Source organism: Rhinoderma darwinii, chromosome 4, assembly GCF_050947455.1.
Source record: "Rhinoderma darwinii isolate aRhiDar2 chromosome 4, aRhiDar2.hap1, whole genome shotgun sequence".
NCBI classification, from domain to species: Eukaryota; Metazoa; Chordata; class Amphibia; order Anura; family Rhinodermatidae; genus Rhinoderma; species Rhinoderma darwinii.
In genome coordinates, this window is record NC_134690.1 from 383,501,712 (window position 1) to 383,520,538 (window position 18,827).

Here is an 18,827-nt window from a genome sequence, read left to right on the forward strand (position 1 = left end):
CGTTTTTAATAAAGCACTAACATCTTTAACATATTAAAAAAAAAATTGTGATGACACTGTTCCTTTAAATGTAATCTCTTCTGATGAAGCACAGATTTTACATAACTTTTTCCCTCGTTCCAGATGTGGCCACTCACCAGTTTACCGTTCACGGGAGATGGCGGCACGAGCTCTTGTTCCTTTTCTCATGGTACAAGACATTCCTCAAACAGCCGCAAACCTGCTAAGGAGCCTTCCAGATTGTAGTAGCGTTATGGTACGGCAGAACCACATCCATGGCGTACTCCTCCAGGTGAGGGACCAATCATTGTTTACCTGGCCCATTCTACTTGCAATATTTCCATTATCACTTAATACATGATAATATTCTCTGTATGATCAAATATTCTTCATGTTGCCGGATCTGATGGGGTATAACTAATTCTGTTTTATTTGGCATAAAATAACACTGTTGTTAAACCGATAAAAGTCCTTTAATCTGGCAACTCCAATACTGTGAAACTTGTTTTTGCTCTGAGTAGTCTGATAATCTAAAACAGAAAAATCAATTTCTGCTCGGATTAAACGTGATGGGCACAATTTTGTTTTTATCTATTGGTTGCACTTTTCGGTTTATTGTTTTATTAGATAGTTTCTCTTAAAGGGGAACTCCACATAAAGCGGCAGGTAGAAGAAATGCCACCTAACTTAAGTAGGGATCAGCATTTGGGTGGAGTACTTTTTCAGAAACCGTTTTCATTTTCATTTTTTAGTCGCTGATAATCCAACAGTTTCCGGGAGCCATTGTCTAAAGAATAGTACGGACGGCACTGAGGTGGCCATAATAAGGATATACTTGTGATAGACGCAACTTCTACAACTGCTGTAGTGCCCAATATCCGTTTGGCCCCGGGATTGCACGTGCACACTATCCCGCTGTATATAGAATGTGATGCTAGGAAATGGGAGGCAATTGATCCAGTCAAGGGGTTTATGCTACTTTTACCTCCTACAAGACGTGAATATGGGGGTGGGGAAGTAAAAAAGCCCTGGGCTCTTGTATGTCAATATGGGTGGGAATATGGTGGCATGAACCAACCTCGGGTGAGGGCATTTACTATGGCATGCCCTCTTCTCTATGCATGCTTCTGTAGTCACAGCATGTTTGACTGTAATTCTGACAGAAAAATAATCTGTCCACTGCTGATGATGACTTTATCTTTAAATGTTAGCTAAGAATAGATGTAAAATATATAGATATGTAGCAGAGCTAGAGTTCATCACTTAGCAAAAGTCATTGTGATATCATCAGGTGAACAGGATCCATTATCTAAACTCAGCGACTTATCCCGCTAAACGAAAAGAGACCATCAAAGATATTTGCCGCCTTAATATTGTAATATTTTTTTTTTAGGAAAAATGGGATTAGTACCTGATGTCTAATGCCCTGTGTAAACGGCAGCGATCAGCCGATGAATGAACAAACACTCGTTCATCAGTTGATCGTATAGTTTTAAATGCTCAAAATATTATCGTCGTTGGCAGCACATCTCCCGGTGTAATCAGATAGATGCGCTGCCGACATGATAGGAATGTATGAGGACAAGCGATCGTAGTAATGACTGCTCGTCCCCATACTAGCTCTTTGTGAAAGGATCGTTGATCGGTTCTCGTTGCACCGGCAAGATTTGACCGGTCTAAAAAGACGTTAATTGTATGGTGTAAATACTTACAAGATATTTCCCCCCACTCATTTCTCCCAACAATAACAACCTAGCCTCAAAATGAACTACTAAGAATTGTCACTGACCCGAGAGCAGAGAATAAATAAAAAGCTTCATCATGGAGAGAGAGAGAGAGACACCCAAAGAGAGAGACACCCAAAGAGAGAGACACCCAAAGAGAGAGACACCCAAAGAGAGAGACACCCAAAGAGAGAGACACCCAAAGAGAGAGACACCCAAAGAGAGAGACACCCAAAGAGAGAGACACCCAAAGAGAGAGACACCCAAAGAGAGAGACACCCAAAGAGAGAGACACCCAAAGAGAGAGAGAGACACCCAAAGAGAGAGAGAGACACCCAAAGAGAGAGAGAGACACCCAAAGAGAGAGAGAGACACCCAAAGAGAGAGAGAGACACCCAAAGAGAGAGAGAGACACCCAAAGAGAGAGAGAGACACCCAAAGAGAGAGAGAGACACCCGAAGAGAGAGAGACACCCGAAGAGAGGGAGGGAGAGATACAGAGAGAGGGAGGGAGAGATACAGAGAGAGGGAGGGAGAGATACAGAGAGAGGGAGGGAGAGATACAGAGAGAGGGAGGGAGGGATACAGAGAGAGCGGGGGAGGGATACAGAGAGAGCGGGGGAGGGATACAGAGAGAGCGGGGGAGGGATACAGAGAGAGCGGGGGAGAGATACAGAGAGAGCGGGGGAGAGATACAGAGAGAGCGGGGGGAGAGATACAGAGAGAGCGGGGGAGAGATACAGAGCGAGAGAAAAATACAGATATACAGAGAGAGGTAGAGATACGGAGAACTGGAGATGGGGAGAGAAAGAGAAATCTCTTATTTCAGTGACTTGCATGTAGCACAGATATTATTATTGTCCCTCGTTCCCCCGCAGTCATATTATCAGTGTAATTGATCCTTGCAGGAATCCTGGATGAAATTCTCCTGTGTTTTCTAATGCATGAAACTAATGCTGGAGGCATAAGAAAAGCTGTGAGTTGCGTGACTGCTCTGGCATTATTGCAGCGCTGCATACCATAGCGTGCAGGACATGTTTCCCAACTCAGGAAATAATTCTCCTCTCCGAGCCCGGACTGCTCCAGAAATCCACTTCTCTTCCAAACCGTATAAATTTGAAGATCAGTTTTCCATATGAAGCTTTTGTGCTGTTTATCATTACGTGCTGTCCCTGGTCTGCAGATGCCATGTGTATCTGCTATTGATCTGCAAGTACCTCTGCCTTAAATACCCTTATGGGATGCAGAGACGTAAAGTTACTTTTATTTTCTAAACCCGAACGTTCTTGGATCTTATGCAGATGTTGATAAGTGTAAACAGCGTGTTGGCTTTAAATGGAAATTATTGTATAAAATCTAAGCCCTGGCTTCCCTTGCAGCGCAGATGCAGGTTTGTACTATGTGAAAATTCAGAATGTATTCACCGGGTCTCCTGAAGATGTATATTTTTATTTTGCCCCTGCTTCAGCCTAGAAAGTAATGTGTTTTGCTGGGATATGCTGGTACGGCCCCGTCTACATATATACTCAATGTCTTACGGACGGTAGTCACATAGTCACAGCAGCAGAGGTTTGATTTTGAGGGAATAAATAAATTAAAAAAAACAGTAAATGTCTTTAAAGCGCACCGGTCACCTCTCCTGAAATGTCTTTTAGTAAATACTTGTATTCCCTATTAAATAACAATTGTAGAACATATTTTCTTAGATCTCTACATTGTGCTGTTCCTCTGTTATTCCTCCTAGAATTTTATGAATATATTGACAACTGGGTGTTACCATTCCACTTGTCAAAGGGGCGTGTCCCTACACAGTCTCACTATGTCGGCACTGATTAGAAGGTGACAGACCGTAGGGACACCCCCCCCCCAACTGGTAACACCCAGTTGTCAATTTATTTTCAAAATTTCTAGTAATAACAGAGGAACGGTACAATGTAGAGTTTTAAAAACTCTCACGCATAGTGTGCCCTAAAAGCAGGCATACTGAACAAACAGCCCTGGGGTTCTTTCTAGGTCCCCAGGGCTGACTGCAGAGGGTTCCCCCCGAGCTCTGATCGCGTCACTGGAAACTGGAAGAGTGGAGTCCCCTTTGATCATGCTGCAGTCATGGACCGCGGTGATCAAAGGGTTAAGCATCTGGGCTCGGAGTTTCTTCTGATCCCAGCAGTATTCAGCAGGCTGCTCATAAGCCTTTTCTACAGGGACGCCAGAAGACCTCGCTGTAGTTTCGGAAACTGTACCGCCCACCATCAAATTACCGTGAATGGTCAGGAAGAAGTTAAAAGGGAAGACTTGTGTATATGTATACTATTTAAAGAGAACAAAATAAAGTCATTTGGCCCACCTTTTAGTAAATACATAGGGGCAGCTTTACGAAGTATGGAATTTCATGCGCTAGTTTTAGTATGAAGTCAGCAGTAGTAAGGGGAAATCTACGGCAGCGACGAGCTTTGGCGCAAATTAAAGTAAATGTGTCCGCTAAGCTTTTCACGCTTTTTTGCAGTACAGGGAGTGCCATAAATGGAGCAAATGTTGCATCTTTTTGCGCAAATTGTGACTTTTGATGCATCTGCGACTTTTCTGGCATAGAAAAGTTGATACATTTTCTCCAAACTCTTGATCACTTTCATTTCCAGGAAAGACCCGGCGTTCTGTACGTGTTGTTACTCAGGATGTTGTGTAACTTGGCGCTTCTCTCAGTGACGGTCGCTACAGTTCACAAATAATTATAAACATGATTTTCCTTGGATTGCCATAATTAATTTGCAATAAATATATTTGGTTGTTTTGATGATAAAAAGAAGCTGATCTGTTTAATTGGCGCGTCTTGTATCCAGCTGGCGACACTTGTAAGTTTTCTGTGAGAATCCACTGCAGCTATAAAACAATGAAATAAACAGATGTCAATGCGATGCTCACGAGTAGGTGTTCTGTCTCAAGAAGCAATTCCACAAACTGGTTCGGATGGGGCCGTGTCCACGTGACTCCGTGACCTTGCAGTTATGACGTTTCTGCGGACATGGACGGGACTTTTTGGTGCCCACAGAGGTTGCTGCTAGCCAGGTGGAAGTCTTTGAGATATACCGGTATTTGAATTTCTGACTTCCGAATTGGATCATGATCCTGCATCATGACACCTTTTGAAAGCCATGAAAATGATCTTCGGGCGTCTATTAATGGAGACTATTATAGAGGCATCTCGTTAAGAGTAGACTCTTTAAATGTGAAATTCTGAAGCATTACACAATATTCCCATTATTTAAAGGGTTTGCGACAAACAATAAGCAGATCACAAGTCCCTACTGAGTAACAAAAGTTTTGGCTTTCGGATGGCATGGAGGAAATAATGAAAATGGAAAACTGAAAATTGGTTGCTTCTCCAAAGGGTTAAAAGTGGGTTTTCTTAACTGATCGCTTCTTTATTGGATCATGATACTGAGGATGAAGTGAGTATTTTCATAAAGAATAGAACGTACCACATACATCACGAACTTCAGACTTGGCTCTATTTCCTATGCCAGGGGCATATTTCCAAAAACAGACTCTATTACAGCTTAGTCCACAAGCATGATCTGAGCTGCAGGGGTGTCAGTATTTGATACACTTGTCCATAAGGACCAGATATGTTCATGGATCCCCATGGAGGTATGGCATGTGCAAGCATGAGACGTTTATATAGACTCTAGTACTATATAGATATGATTTGTGTATTATGTTTTACATATTCTAGCTTCCGCAGCAGTCGTGTAGCTACAGGGGTGAAGCGGGTTGCATTGTTATCCGGGCCTTGGTGCCTGGACGGGCCCAAAAGTTCCTTTTACCACGAACATCACCAGTTCTGTAAAGGGACAACATGGAAGTGTGATGATGCTCATACAGTAGTTGTGTAATTATGTAATATCTGTCATGGCATGTAGTGGTTCTCGGAGGCCCTAGTGCAGAATTATTGAGGCTCAGGAGCTTCAAGTCACACCTCTGTGCATCATTCAGTAAATAATTTAAAGGGGTTGTCTGGTTTGAAAAAAATGATTTCAAATACCCTATTAGGGATTCTTGAGTTAATACAGTGGGATCCCACTTTCAGTAAAACACCATTAGCTACAGAGTCTCTCTGGAGGACCCACCATATCCATGTATTACACATACAGCTAAATGGGAACTGTGTAATTCTTCCTTTTACCTGTGGTTGTGCTGCAGGATAATGGAACACTTGTTGTTCTCCTGAACAGATTATAACTGATTTCATGGGGTCCCAGCAGAAGGACTCCCCATGCTCAGCTTATCGTTGGTAGATGCTTTTCTTCAAAAACCCATTTTTTTTGTCAGTCTGCCAAAGTATCTACAAGCAACTAAGGCCTAGATCACATCTGCTAGTGTGTATTCCATTGTTCTGCCCCATCAGAGGAGCAGAACAAGGAAATGCCGGACGCAACCGTTCCGTTGCAACACGGACACCACCGGCGGCTGACGGAATCCATTGTATTGGTGGTTTTACCAGAAACAATCGTGCAGCAGGTTGTGCTATTGCTTCCAGTAATCCTTGCCGGATCTATGACGGAGGCCTCTAACTGATCCTCCAACGCAGATGTGAACAGGCCCTTAATGTAGATATCTGTCAGAGGAAACCGATCCATCTCTTCCTAGTTCCCGCCAACTTTCTAAGTACTGGATAGGGTGAAGGATTTTTGTTTTTTTTTAGGGACGGTGCCTTAGTTTATTAAAAACACACCATATGGGGAGGTGTACTCAGACAGAACACTTCAAGCCCTGCTACCGAATTGTTGTTGCACAAGCACAAGCACTGGAGGGGTAGAAAAAATAAATATTACCGGGAAGCATATTGGAAACATGCTTTTCCTTTCTCCATCCTTAGGATTGTTATGTAGAATAGGACATGATCAAGGAAGAGGAGAATATCATGCTACAAATTTTTGTTTTTTCATTTTATTTTTACATTATGGAAACTATGTAAATTTATGCCAGATGGGACGGTTTATAATTTCATAGGGGCAGATAACATTCACTTTCAACCTTCTGCATTCATGCCGTGTACACATATAGAAGAAGTGAATGTTTCATGTATGCTCCGGAGCACTAAGCTGCTTGCTGTCATAACACAGAGCTGACCTCCGGCCCGATCATTTCACAAACACGCGGTTTATCAGAGACGTGTGCAACAGCAAATAGGAGAGTTACATCTGCGGCCCTCCACAAATCAGCACGTTTCAAAGATTTAATCTGTTTGGAATTCAGAAACATTCCACAATCTAGAACGCTATAATGTATAGAGTAGAAGCTATGTCATCCAAAGTTTTTATTGTTTGGATTAACTGTTGGCATTTGTCACTACTTGTCACATTAGCAAAGCAAAAAATATAAAATAGGGTTCCATAATCTGATTTGGAAACGCTGGAACAGTTCCCCAAAATAATTCACTGTATTTTAACGATATATATTGTGCTCCCACAAATATGAACATTTGAAAATTCACTGAAGTGATAAATGAGTAAAATGTATAATTTTTATTTCATATATTTCATAATTTTTATTTCATATATAAAATATGGAATCAGCGTATAACATTGGTAAAACAGTGGTTTGGACCCTCGTTCACACAGGAGCCTGCGTTAACCGCACCAGATTCTCCCAATGTACAGATGCACAACAATGCCACTGCCCCCTACGCAAAATTCTGCGTAGGGGGCAGTGGCATTGTTGTGCATCTGTACATTGGGAGAATCTGGTGCGGTTAACGCAGGCTCCTGTGTGAACGAGGGTCCAAACCACTGTTTTACCAATGTTATACGCTGATTCCATATTTTGATATCTCTGTTTACATACCCAGTCACAAAGGGTTCGCAAACGAACTAGGAGTGGGAGTATTGTGTTTAATACGTTTTTAAATACACGGTTGGGCTTTTCACAGTGGTGATTGTACCCCTGTTTTTAGATAGCTATGAAATAAAAATTATACATTTTACTCATTTATCACTTCAGTGAATTTTCAACAGTTCCCCAAAAAAAAATATTTTTTTTTAGAATTGGAATCCGCAACAAATCTGTCCAATCTGGAGGTTGCATTAGGACCCAAGCACACGAAAGCGCAATTCCCCCGAAAATTCACAAGAGAATTGCGGCCCCATTCATTCTTATGGGGCCATGCACATGACAGTGGTTTTCACGGTCCGTGCATGGCCCCGGAGCCCGGACCACAGAAAGAACAGGCAAGCCTTATTACGGCCAAGTTCTGCGGTCCGGGCTCGTTGAAAATAATGGGCGTGGGCATGTGCACGGCCCGCGATTTGCGGTGCGGCTCTCGGCTGCCACTCCGTGGCCGGCCGACCCGGAAATCACGGCCGTGCACATGGCTACGGTCGTGTGCATGAGGCCTTACATTACATAGTCCCCACGACACTGCTGATCTCAGACTGCAGGGGGCCCTAGTGAGCAAAACCTCATTGGTAGGATGCCCCATTCGAGATATATATATATATATATATATATATATATATATATATATATATATATATATACTGTATATCCTTTATTCCTATAGCTTCAATTTATCATGCCATGCTGTACAGTTGGGCTATACGGATTATGTAGGGTATATACACTGCTTCCAAGCAATTTTTTGTTTTTGTTCCAATTCGTTTCTATTCTGTGGTGGAGGTGCCATGACCTGAAAAATAAGCTGGGAACGTTTCCCCTCCCTTAAACTTTGTTCATACAAGCCCCACACTTATTAACCACAGGCATGCTCTTTCATGTGGGTGCCAGTCTGCAGAAATCTGCTTGTCTGTTGACTGCTTTATTTTTGGGATCAGTTTCTCAATCATCTGTAAGTTGCTATATTTATCTCCGCAGTCGACTTCATTAACTTTCCTCCCCCAACCGCCTTGTAACGGCATTAGTCTCCAGACTAACCAGGAACCAGGGCGCAATATTTGTCCCTAGGCATGATGACGAAATCGTGCGATCACTGTCAAAATGAAAGGGAAGCTCCATCTACAGCTTAATGCTAAAAGAGCAATTCCCAGAGAAGATTGTAATATTATTGGAGCAGTCCCTTTAGCCACAGACCCTTCTGCAGACACGGGCTGCTTTACAAGTACTTGTAACACTATTGACAAAACTTCTATAAATGGCAGCTTATATCCTGCTGACTGGTGCAGCGTATCTCTTTCCTTAATACATTCTATAATGTTCAGTTCACACTTTGCTGCAGATTTATTTTAAATGCAGTGTTTATTAGCTGAAAGCAGGAGTGAATGCTAAATGGAAGAGAAGTATAAACTGCAAAAAGTCCTTAATGACCTAAATCACGATTAATTGAACACATAACCTCGATTACGATTAATGAACGATTATTTAGAACACCCCTTTCTACATGACGTGCCCCCCATTTGCACTCCACACCATTGAATTAATATATATTCCCCTGAGCCTGCTGTATACTACTGTATATAATATACCCCCTGACACTGCCCCTCACACAGTATAATGCCCCTATAGTGCCTCCCCACACAGTATAATGCCTCCATAGCTGCGCCCACACAGCATAATGCCTCCATAGCTGCCCCCACACAGCATAATGCCTCCATAGCTGCCCCATACAGTATAATGCCCCCATAGCTGGCACTGCACAGTATAATGCCCCATAGTGCCTTCACAGAGTATAATGTCACTATAGTGTCTCCCCGCATAATAAAATGCCCCCATAGCTACCCCCGCACAATATAATGCCTAATAAAAATATTCCCCTAACCCCGTTCCCACAACGATGGCAGGAGATCCTTCGGCAGGTCTCCTCCGGTCTGTGCTATGTGTGGCTTGGTACAGACAGGTTGATGACGTCACTGCATCGTGCCTGTCTGCGCCAGGCAGTTTACAGCTGGCGATACATAGAGAATGCTGGAGCAGGGAGCTGACGGCTCCCCGCTCCACCATTGAATTTAACTGTATCTGCATCCTGAGGGCTCAGAGACAATTGAAACCAGGACATAACCAAACTAAAAAAAACTTAACGTGCAAGATAATGTTGGTTATTTGCGCTAAATTTCAGTTTCGCTTTTATTTCGATTAAGTGCCCTGCCCTAGGTCTTATGTACATGATCATATACCATACGACCTCCAAGTTACACAGGGCCGTAATATGAGGGCTTACTGTAGCTCCATATGCCTCTGATTTCATACATAGGCCTATGAATGTCTTTTCTGTCTGATTTATGAATCTGATAGAAATAAAAATGTGACATCAAAAATGCCTTTGCGGTCTCCAGATCACTTCTACTTTTTTCAAGCCAATTACACCTTGTGCACACTTGCATGCTGTTGCACTTTTTGCATTTATTTTTTTGTATTTTTTTAAATAAAATTAAACATATAGCCAGAAAAGGATCCACTCCACCAACTTACAATTGCTCCATAAGCAAAAATGGCATCAAATGTGTGAACTGGGCCTTTGGTATTATGAAATGTTTAGTAAAATATTGCATGTTTACCACGTTACATTGTTGCACAACATTAAAAACCGCATCAGAAGAGCGAATCTATGCAGTGGTTTCTTCTTTCTGCCTAAGCGCTTTGTGATTTCTCATAGATTATAACAAAAACCCTTCCCCAGTCCCACTCCCCTGATTAACGGGATACTCTGGCCAAAACTAAACTTTCCCATATGAACCATTGTGATATTCCATGTGTCAGTCTCTCACCTGTTATTTATCTTGCTGCTTCTATCTCTATATATTAGACTGGGATGGTTGCTTAGCAACAGTGTGAATCAGGCTCGGTGACTACTTTCTCTACTTGAGTTTATGGAGATCTATGAGTCACCCATCACAGGCTTCAGCAGTTCATGTACCACACTAGTTATACACAGGGGGAAACAGAAACTTCTATCATCAGCTGCCACTGATACTTAGGTTCCTGTCACACCGGTATAATGTAGAAGAATATAGCGTAGCCTCCCTGTCTCTATACTTATGGTTTCTCAGCTTATTTAGAAGAATAGAGAGAGAATGATAGTCAGTGTCCCCCAGCATGCAGAAATGGTATGGTCTTTAGCTGGCCATGTGATGCTGTGCTGAAGCATCATGATAGCAAAGCAGAGCGGAAGAGAAAGCTGAGGAAATCTAAGAATCAAGATGAAGGCTTTTTTTTTTTAAAGCACAGACAAGCCAGCAGTTCATAAAGTAAGTACAGTATACATAAAAGAAGTGTAGAGCGTGGTATACAGCCAGGTGGCGGGTGCAGACATGGAAAGTTGTGTTACCACTGGAGATCTTCTTTAATAGATCTCTCCCTATCCGTGTATCAAGATCGTGATTTTGCTTTCTATTCAGGTTGCTGTGATATGATCTAATATAGATGGAGGGAAACTGTCTATAATAGGTTTGTTATAACTGCTCAAATCCCTAATATGAGGATATATTGTACTATCCCGGTACAACTAAAACCCTGCACCTGAATGGAAACCATCCCTATCTATGGTTCATCAATTGTGACTCTTCTTCTGTTTCACAACTACAACTCCCAGCATGCACAGACAGCCTATGGCTGCAGACTCCGCTCCCTTTGTACCCTGTATAGCATTTGCTGTATTTTTTTGGCTTCTGGTTGCTTGGGCCAGCTTCCCTTGGCAGAACATTACATAGTTAAGCGGGTATAGTGGTCACTATCTGAGGTTTATATTATTAAGTGCAATAAAACTTCCTGTGTTTATTTTAGACCAGAATAGCTGGAGGAGAATACAGGAGAGATTTACTGCTGCGTAGACAGGATTGGGGGTTGTTGTAATTTTAACTCTCTAGATTTTGAGATGCTCAGTTTAATACACGCAAAATGTAACATACAGTATATACTAATGCAACAGCGAAGCAAAACACAATGGCGAGCAAGATCTAAATCCTTTTCATATGCAGTTTTCGGTTTAAAGTGTCCGGCAGAGGACCTGGTAGGTCACTTAAAACATTCCCCCTCATAGGAAAATAAAAGTTACCAGTAAATATAAAAAAGTCACTAGTGAATATAAATATTTGTCATATACTGTCAAGGCTTCATTTACTGTGTATACACTTATGAACGGTCTACATAAGATCCATATGCTTTTTTGGCAACATGGATTGGATCCAGGGACATACCTACCATCGGCAGACCATACGACTGCTATGGAGCCCGTAGTGGGAAGGTGCCTGCCACTGAACTGTTTCCTGTCATAACATTTGCAGCAGTTACCACTAGGGGGAGCTCACTGCAAATAGATTTTTATTTCTCCCATTGAGCTCAACATAAAATATATAGATCCATATGTATGAAGCTCCCCCTAGTGGTAGCTTAATGTAGTCCGAATTTTATAATTTCTGTGTGAAGGTGATTTGGAACTCTGAGAGAAAAGCGCAGTTCTGAGCCCTATAAAGAAATATTATAATTTTATGGTTGAAGAGATGCAGTTAGTAAATTTGACACCCCTAAACCGCTATATAAGTGCTAGAGGGACATTTCTGAACATACAATAATTAAGCGTACCTTAGAAAAAGAAGTTTAATAACTCCTGCACCCCATTCAAATAACTGGTAATTTTTTGTCCTGTGATCTCAGTAGAAACCCCACGCATCTAGGCTTCATTAACGTCTTTGCAGGGAACAGTGGATGACACAGTAGACCTCCGCGATATCAATCAAGCCTAGATGGAGGGGTTACTGCCCAGATCAATGGACGCTTCTCTTCTAATAAAATCCCCATGGACACTTCTAACGTAATTTGCATATGGTGCTGGAGTTATTGGAACTTCTTTTTCTAAAATATGCTTTATTATTGCTGCTACACGTGTTCAGAAATGTCTTTCTAGCCCCTATAATGAGATGATGATAATCTGCCGACAGGTTTAAAGGGGTATTCTGGAGAGAGAAAATTAATTACCTATCCTCAGGGTATATAATATACCACTGCCCCTCACACAATATAATGTCCCTATAGTGCCTCCCCACACAATATAATGCCTCCATAACTGCCCCCATACAGTATAATGCCCCCATAGCTGCCCCCACAAAGTATAATGCCCCCATAGCTGCCCCCGCAAAGTGTAATGCCTCCATAGCTGCCCTCCACACCAAGTATAGTGGCCCCATAGCTGGCACCGCACAGTTTAATGCCCCACAGTGTCTCCACAGAGTATAATGCCACTATAGTGTCTCCCCGCACAGTAAAATGCCCCCATAGCTGGCACCGCACAGTATAATGCTCCATAGTGTCTCCACAGAGTATAATGCCACTATAGTGTCTCCCCGCACAGTAAAATGCCCCCATAACTGCCCCCGCACAGTATAATGCCTAATGAAAATACTCCCCTAACCCCGTTCCCACAACGATGGCAGGAGATCCTTCGGCAGGTCTCCTCCGGTCTGTGCTATGTGTGGATCGGTATAGACAGGTTGGTGACGTCACTGCATTGTGCCGGTCTGCGCCAGGCCGCTTACAGCTGGAGTTACATAGAGAATGCTGGAGCAGGGAGCTGACAGCTCCCCACTCCACCATTTGGATTTAACTGTATCCGTGTCCTGAGAGCGCAGAGACGATTGAAACCGGGACATAACCGAACCCAAAAAAATTTAACGCGCAAGATGATGTTGGTTATTTGCGCTAAATTTCAGATTAGCTTTTATTTCGATTAAGTGCCCTGCCCTAGGTCTTATGTACATGATCATATACCATACAACCTCCAAGTTACACAGGGCCGTAATATGTGCCCAAGAGGGCTTACTGTACCACCCCATGTGTATAAAAATGGCCGGACCATTGTACTGAACAAACACTTTTACACTTTGTGTCTCCCTTATTTCCTCATAGATTGTAAGCTCTTGCGAGCAGGGTCCTCACTCCTCCTGTCTGAATTGTAAATTAGCTTTGTCACTATGTAATGTCTGATATTGTCAGTTTATGTTCCCTCTAAATTGTGAAGTGCTGCGTAATATGTTAGCGCTATATACATAAAGATTATTATTATTTACTACTTCCATATGCCTCTGATTTCATACAGAGACATATGAATGTTTTTTAGCGCGATCCCGCTTGTTTAACCCGTTAAAAGCCGCTTTCAATAGACATCGCGGCATTTAAATTACTAAAAACAGGGGGCGACACCCTGTAACGTCCCAACGGCCCCCCCGTGGCGAGATCGGGGGAGCCGTTGGTTGACACGGCTGCCTGGGGGCCTGACGAAGTCCCCCAGGTCCGCCATCTTTGTACACCTATGAAGCTCTGCCTCCGGCAGGGCTTCATAGGAGATTGTCAGAATCACGATATACTGCAATACATTAGTATTGCAGTGGATCGTGCAAGCGATCTAACGATTGCTGGTTGAAGTCCCCTAAGGGGACTAATAAAAAAAAGTAAAAATGAGTTAAAGTTTTTTTTTGTGTGTAAAAAAAAAAATAAAAAAAATAGAAGCTCAAAAAACCCCCCTTTTTCCCATCTTCCCCCTAGAGCATAGTAAAAAATAAAATAACTAAACGTAATTGGTATCGCCGCGTCCGTAAAAGTCTGAACTATCACAATATATCATTATTTAACCCGCACGGTGAACGCCGTAAAAAAAAAATTGTAAACGCCAGAATCTCTATTTTTTGGTCACCTCATCTCCCACAAAAAATGAAATAAAAAGTGATCAAACCATCGCATGTACACCAAAATGGTATTATTAAAAACGACCGCTTATCCCGCAAAAAATAAACCCTTATACCACTTAATCGACGGAAAAATAAAAAAGTTCTGGCTCTCGGAATTTGGCGAAACAAAATAAATTTTCTTTTTTACACTTAGGTTTTTACTTGTAAAAGTAGTAAAATATAGAAAAAACTACATATATTTGGTATCACCGTAATCGTATTGACCCACAGAATAAAATTAACATGTTGTTTTAATTGCACAGTGAATTCCATAAAAATGGCGCGCAAAAAACCATGGAGGAATTGTTTTTTTCATTTTCTACCCCACAAATAATTTTTTTCCCGTTTCCTAGTACATTATATGGAAAAGTAAATGGTTCTACGAAAAACTACAACTCTTCCCGCAAAAATCAAGCCCTCATAGTACTATATCGATGGAAAAATAAAGGCGTTCTGGCTTTTGGAAGGTGGGGAGGAAAAAACGAAAATGAAAATCTGAAAAAGGGCTGCGGCGGGAAGGGGTTAAAAACCGCATCAGAAGAGCGAATCTATGCAGTGGTTTCTTCTTTCTGCCCAAGCGCTTTGTGATTTCACATAGATTATAACGAAAACTGTGGTCCACGCCCAGTGTAAAATGCCAGGCACGGGGAGATGTTTCCGATGGGTGCCTCCCTTCACCTTCCCCAGTCCCGCTCCCCTGATTAAAGGGACACTCCGGACAAAACTAAACTTTCCCATATGAGCCATTGTGATATTCCATGTGTCAGTCTCTCACCTGTTATTTTTCTCGCTGCTTCTATCTCTATATATCAGACTGGGATGGTTGCTTAGCAGAAATGTGAATCAGACTCGGTAACTACTTTCTCTACTTGAGTCTATGGAGATCTATGTGTCACCCATCACAGGCTTCAGCAGTTCCTGTATCTCACTAGTTATACACAGGGGGGACAGAATCTTCTATCATCAGCTGCCCCTGATACTGTCACACCGGTATAATGTAGAAGAATAAAGCGCAGCCTCCCTGTCTGTATACTTATGGTTTCTCAGCTTATTTAGGAGAATAGAGAGAGAATGATAGTCAGTGTCCCCCAGCATGCAGAAATGGTATGGTCTTTAGCTGATCATGTGACACGGAGCACCCACTGTCACTGAACCCGTCAGTCCCGCTGACCTGACAGATTCAGGTCTCAGCGCACGGTACAGCTGCTCCGTATACAGAATACAAAGCAGCTGAATCTCAAAAAGTAAAAATAATTTTTAACAAAATGTAATTACAAAGTTGCACCATAAAAAAATCTAAGGTGTACATAGCCTTTAAGTGAATGGGGATTAGCTGCAATAACAGATACCACCAATGGACAAGAGTGGTGCTGTTGCTGAGCTTAAGCAGACCCTTTTTTCCTAATTCTGGACTTGAAAAAAGTGCTTGTTGGTTTGCACAGCTGGGAGCAGCTTGTATAAAAGCTCTGTCCATTAAGAATAATGATATGGTTTTCCTCTGTGTTTAACACAAGCTGTAAGAAATCCATGTAAAAAATGTAAAGTATCTAAGCAGGGTCACACTGAGGGATCAGATGCAATTTATAATAAAATAAAACCTTGTCCATAGAGCCCAAGTATGGCAGCAGCGGGCGACTTCGAGTGGTTAATAAGGATCTTAGTATAAGGGTAAGGCCACACGGAGCGGCCCTGACACGTTCAACAACCGCGCTGGCACTATGTTAGGCGCGGCTGTCAAAAACCTGGTTAAGGGGTATTCCAGTTACAACAACTTACCCCCTATCCATAGGGTAAGGGGTAACTTGCTGATCGGTAGGTGTCTGACAGTCCGGACCCCCACTGTTTACGAGAACGGGGAGCCCAAAGTTGCCCAAACCCCAAGTTTGAACCGAGTGGTACGTCGCTCATGCGCACTGCCGCTGCATTCATTCTCTATGGGAGCGCCGGAGAAAGCCGAGTGCAGTGTTCGGCTTTTTCCGGTGCTGCCATAGAGAATGAATGCAGCGGCAGTGCGCATGAGCGACCTGCCGCTCGGTTCAAACTTGGGGTTCGGGCAACTTCGGGCTCCCCGTTCTCGTAAACAGTGGAGGTCCGGGCTGTCAGAGACCTACCGATCGATCAGCAAGTTACCCCTTACCCTACGGATACCCTAAGGCTTCAAGCACACTTCCGTTGGTGTCGTACGGCCACTAATGACGCATCCGTGAAACACGGACCGCAGACGTATGGCTTCAACGGACCAAATGAATGAAAAGACCGAGACTGTTCCGACAAAAACGGACAGGAATAGGACCTGTCCTGTTTTTGTCGGAACGGCCCCACGGTTCCGTTAAAACAACAGAAGTGTTCATGGCCCCATCTAAATGAACGTTTCAGGGTGCTATCCATTAAAAAAACCTGAAGCACCCTGAAGAAAATAACCGAAGTGGGCATGAGGTCTTAAAGGTTCCTTTCTATGACCACAGAGATCTTTCTTCTGCATGAATTTAGCATCTTCCACTTGGCACGCTTTGAGAAAAAAAAATATTAACAATAAAATATAGTCTGCCTAATCTTTATATTAAAAGCCAGGTCTTTTGTCTTCCCTTTTAAAAATAAGCAGCCTTAAGATATTATGTGCCATTTCCTGGAAGGGGCTATGTTTATTTGTCACGAATAAAAGGGTCTAAACCTGCGGATGAGAGCCCTGATTTTACCTTCGGCTGCCAGTTATTTTTGGTTTATACAAGTGTGGAGAAGTATTTTTTCCCTTTGCTTTGGTCTCAGTCTTTGCATGTATGTAGTTGGGGGAGTGGGGCGTATTAATGCATTCTTTCTGGTATACAGCATAATGGTTGATGAATGGCTGCAGAGGAGATGCCGAGCGTGAGGGAGTTAGACATACTGTACTACATATAGACTGGTTATAGGAAAACTTTACTACATTCCACAGTTAAAATCTATAAAAAGCCTTGAGTACTTTTTAAATACAGCAAAATTGACATTATCTGGCATCAGATCATCACAAATTTTAAGCCATCCCCTTACTTAGAGGTAGACCTTTGAGGGCTTTATTTTTTTTAATAAATAGGTTTGTCAGTGTGTTTGATGTAACTTTGTAAATCGTTTTTATTAAAAATTACTTTTAATTTTGGAGATACCGCTGTATCGTTCCCAAAGACCTGAATCCGTCAGTCCTGCAGACCTGACGGGTTCAGTGTCGGCAGGTCCACACAGGATCCACCTGTTATCTATCACATCCAATGATGAACTTAGATGTGATAGATTACAGATGGATCCTGCGTGTCAGAGACCTGCAGACACCGAACCCATGAGGTCCGCGGGACTGACTGATTCAGTGTAAAGCGTACGACTCTGACGGATACAGGTCTTTGGGAACGATAAAGCTGTATCTCCAAAAAGTAAAAGGAATTTTTAATAAAAACTATTTACAAAGTTACACTAATCACACTGACTAATCTATTCATTAATGATAATAATAAAAAAGCCTCAAAGGTTTACGTGTCCACCTTTGCAACTCATATAAAAAATATCTTACCGTTCTGTGTATACAGCTCCAATGCAGACCTATGTGTCTCCCTGTTACAGAATACAAGAACACCAAGTGTACTTTGATCCTGAAGTTATACTACTTTATATGTCCCTAATATGTTCTATTATCTTAAAGAGGCTCTGTCACCAGATTATCAAATCCCTATCTCCAATTGCATGTGATCGGCGCTGCAATGTAGATAACAGTAACGTTTTTTGTTTTTTTTTAAAACGATCATTTTTGGCTAAGTTATGACCAATTTTATATTTATTCAAATAAGCCTTTCTAATGGACAACTGGGCGTGTTTTCTCTTATTTCCAACTGGGCGTGTTTACCTCTTTCACTGCACAATCACACTGTGCTGTGGATCATGCTGGGCTGGAATAATGAGAAGTGTATGACACTGATTGGTCACTGATTGGTCACTGATTGGTCAGCCTCATACACTCCTCTGTACAACACCCAGTTGGTAAAAAGTAAAAACACGCCCAGTTGTCCATTGAGTAACTCATTAGCATAAATCTAAACTAGCTCATAACTTGCTCAAAAATGATCGTTTTTCAAAATAAAAACCACTGCTGTTATCTACATTACAGCGCCGATCAGATTATGTAGGAGACAGGGCACTTATAATCTGGTGACAGAGCCTCTTTAAGGGGGTTATCCCATGAAAAATATTTATCACCTATCCACAGGGTAGGGGATAAATGTCTGATCACTGGGACCTCCATCGATCACTAGAACGGGGGTCCCGAGCCAGCCGTTCCTTCTCATTTCGTCAAGCATGCGCGTTGTCGCTCCATTCAAAGTCCATAGGACTGAGGGAGGTAGCTGAGTACAACGGTCATGCAGTGAGGAGGAACGGGGTATTGTAATCCATGTTCTAATGATTGATGGGGTTCAATC

General features: G+C 42.3%; 1 protein-coding gene across 2 annotated transcripts in view; it reads left to right on the forward strand.

The window, feature by feature from the left end:
* THADA (THADA armadillo repeat containing) overlaps window positions 1–18,827 on the forward strand; it is a 479,325-nt gene that overhangs the window by 306,104 nt on the left and 154,394 nt on the right. For both annotated transcript variants that reach the window (XM_075863236.1, XM_075863235.1), the window contains exon 29: window positions 124–292. In XM_075863236.1, coding sequence (XP_075719351.1) covers window positions 124–292 — 169 coding nt within the window. The remainder of the gene's footprint in view (window positions 1–123; window positions 293–18,827) is intronic.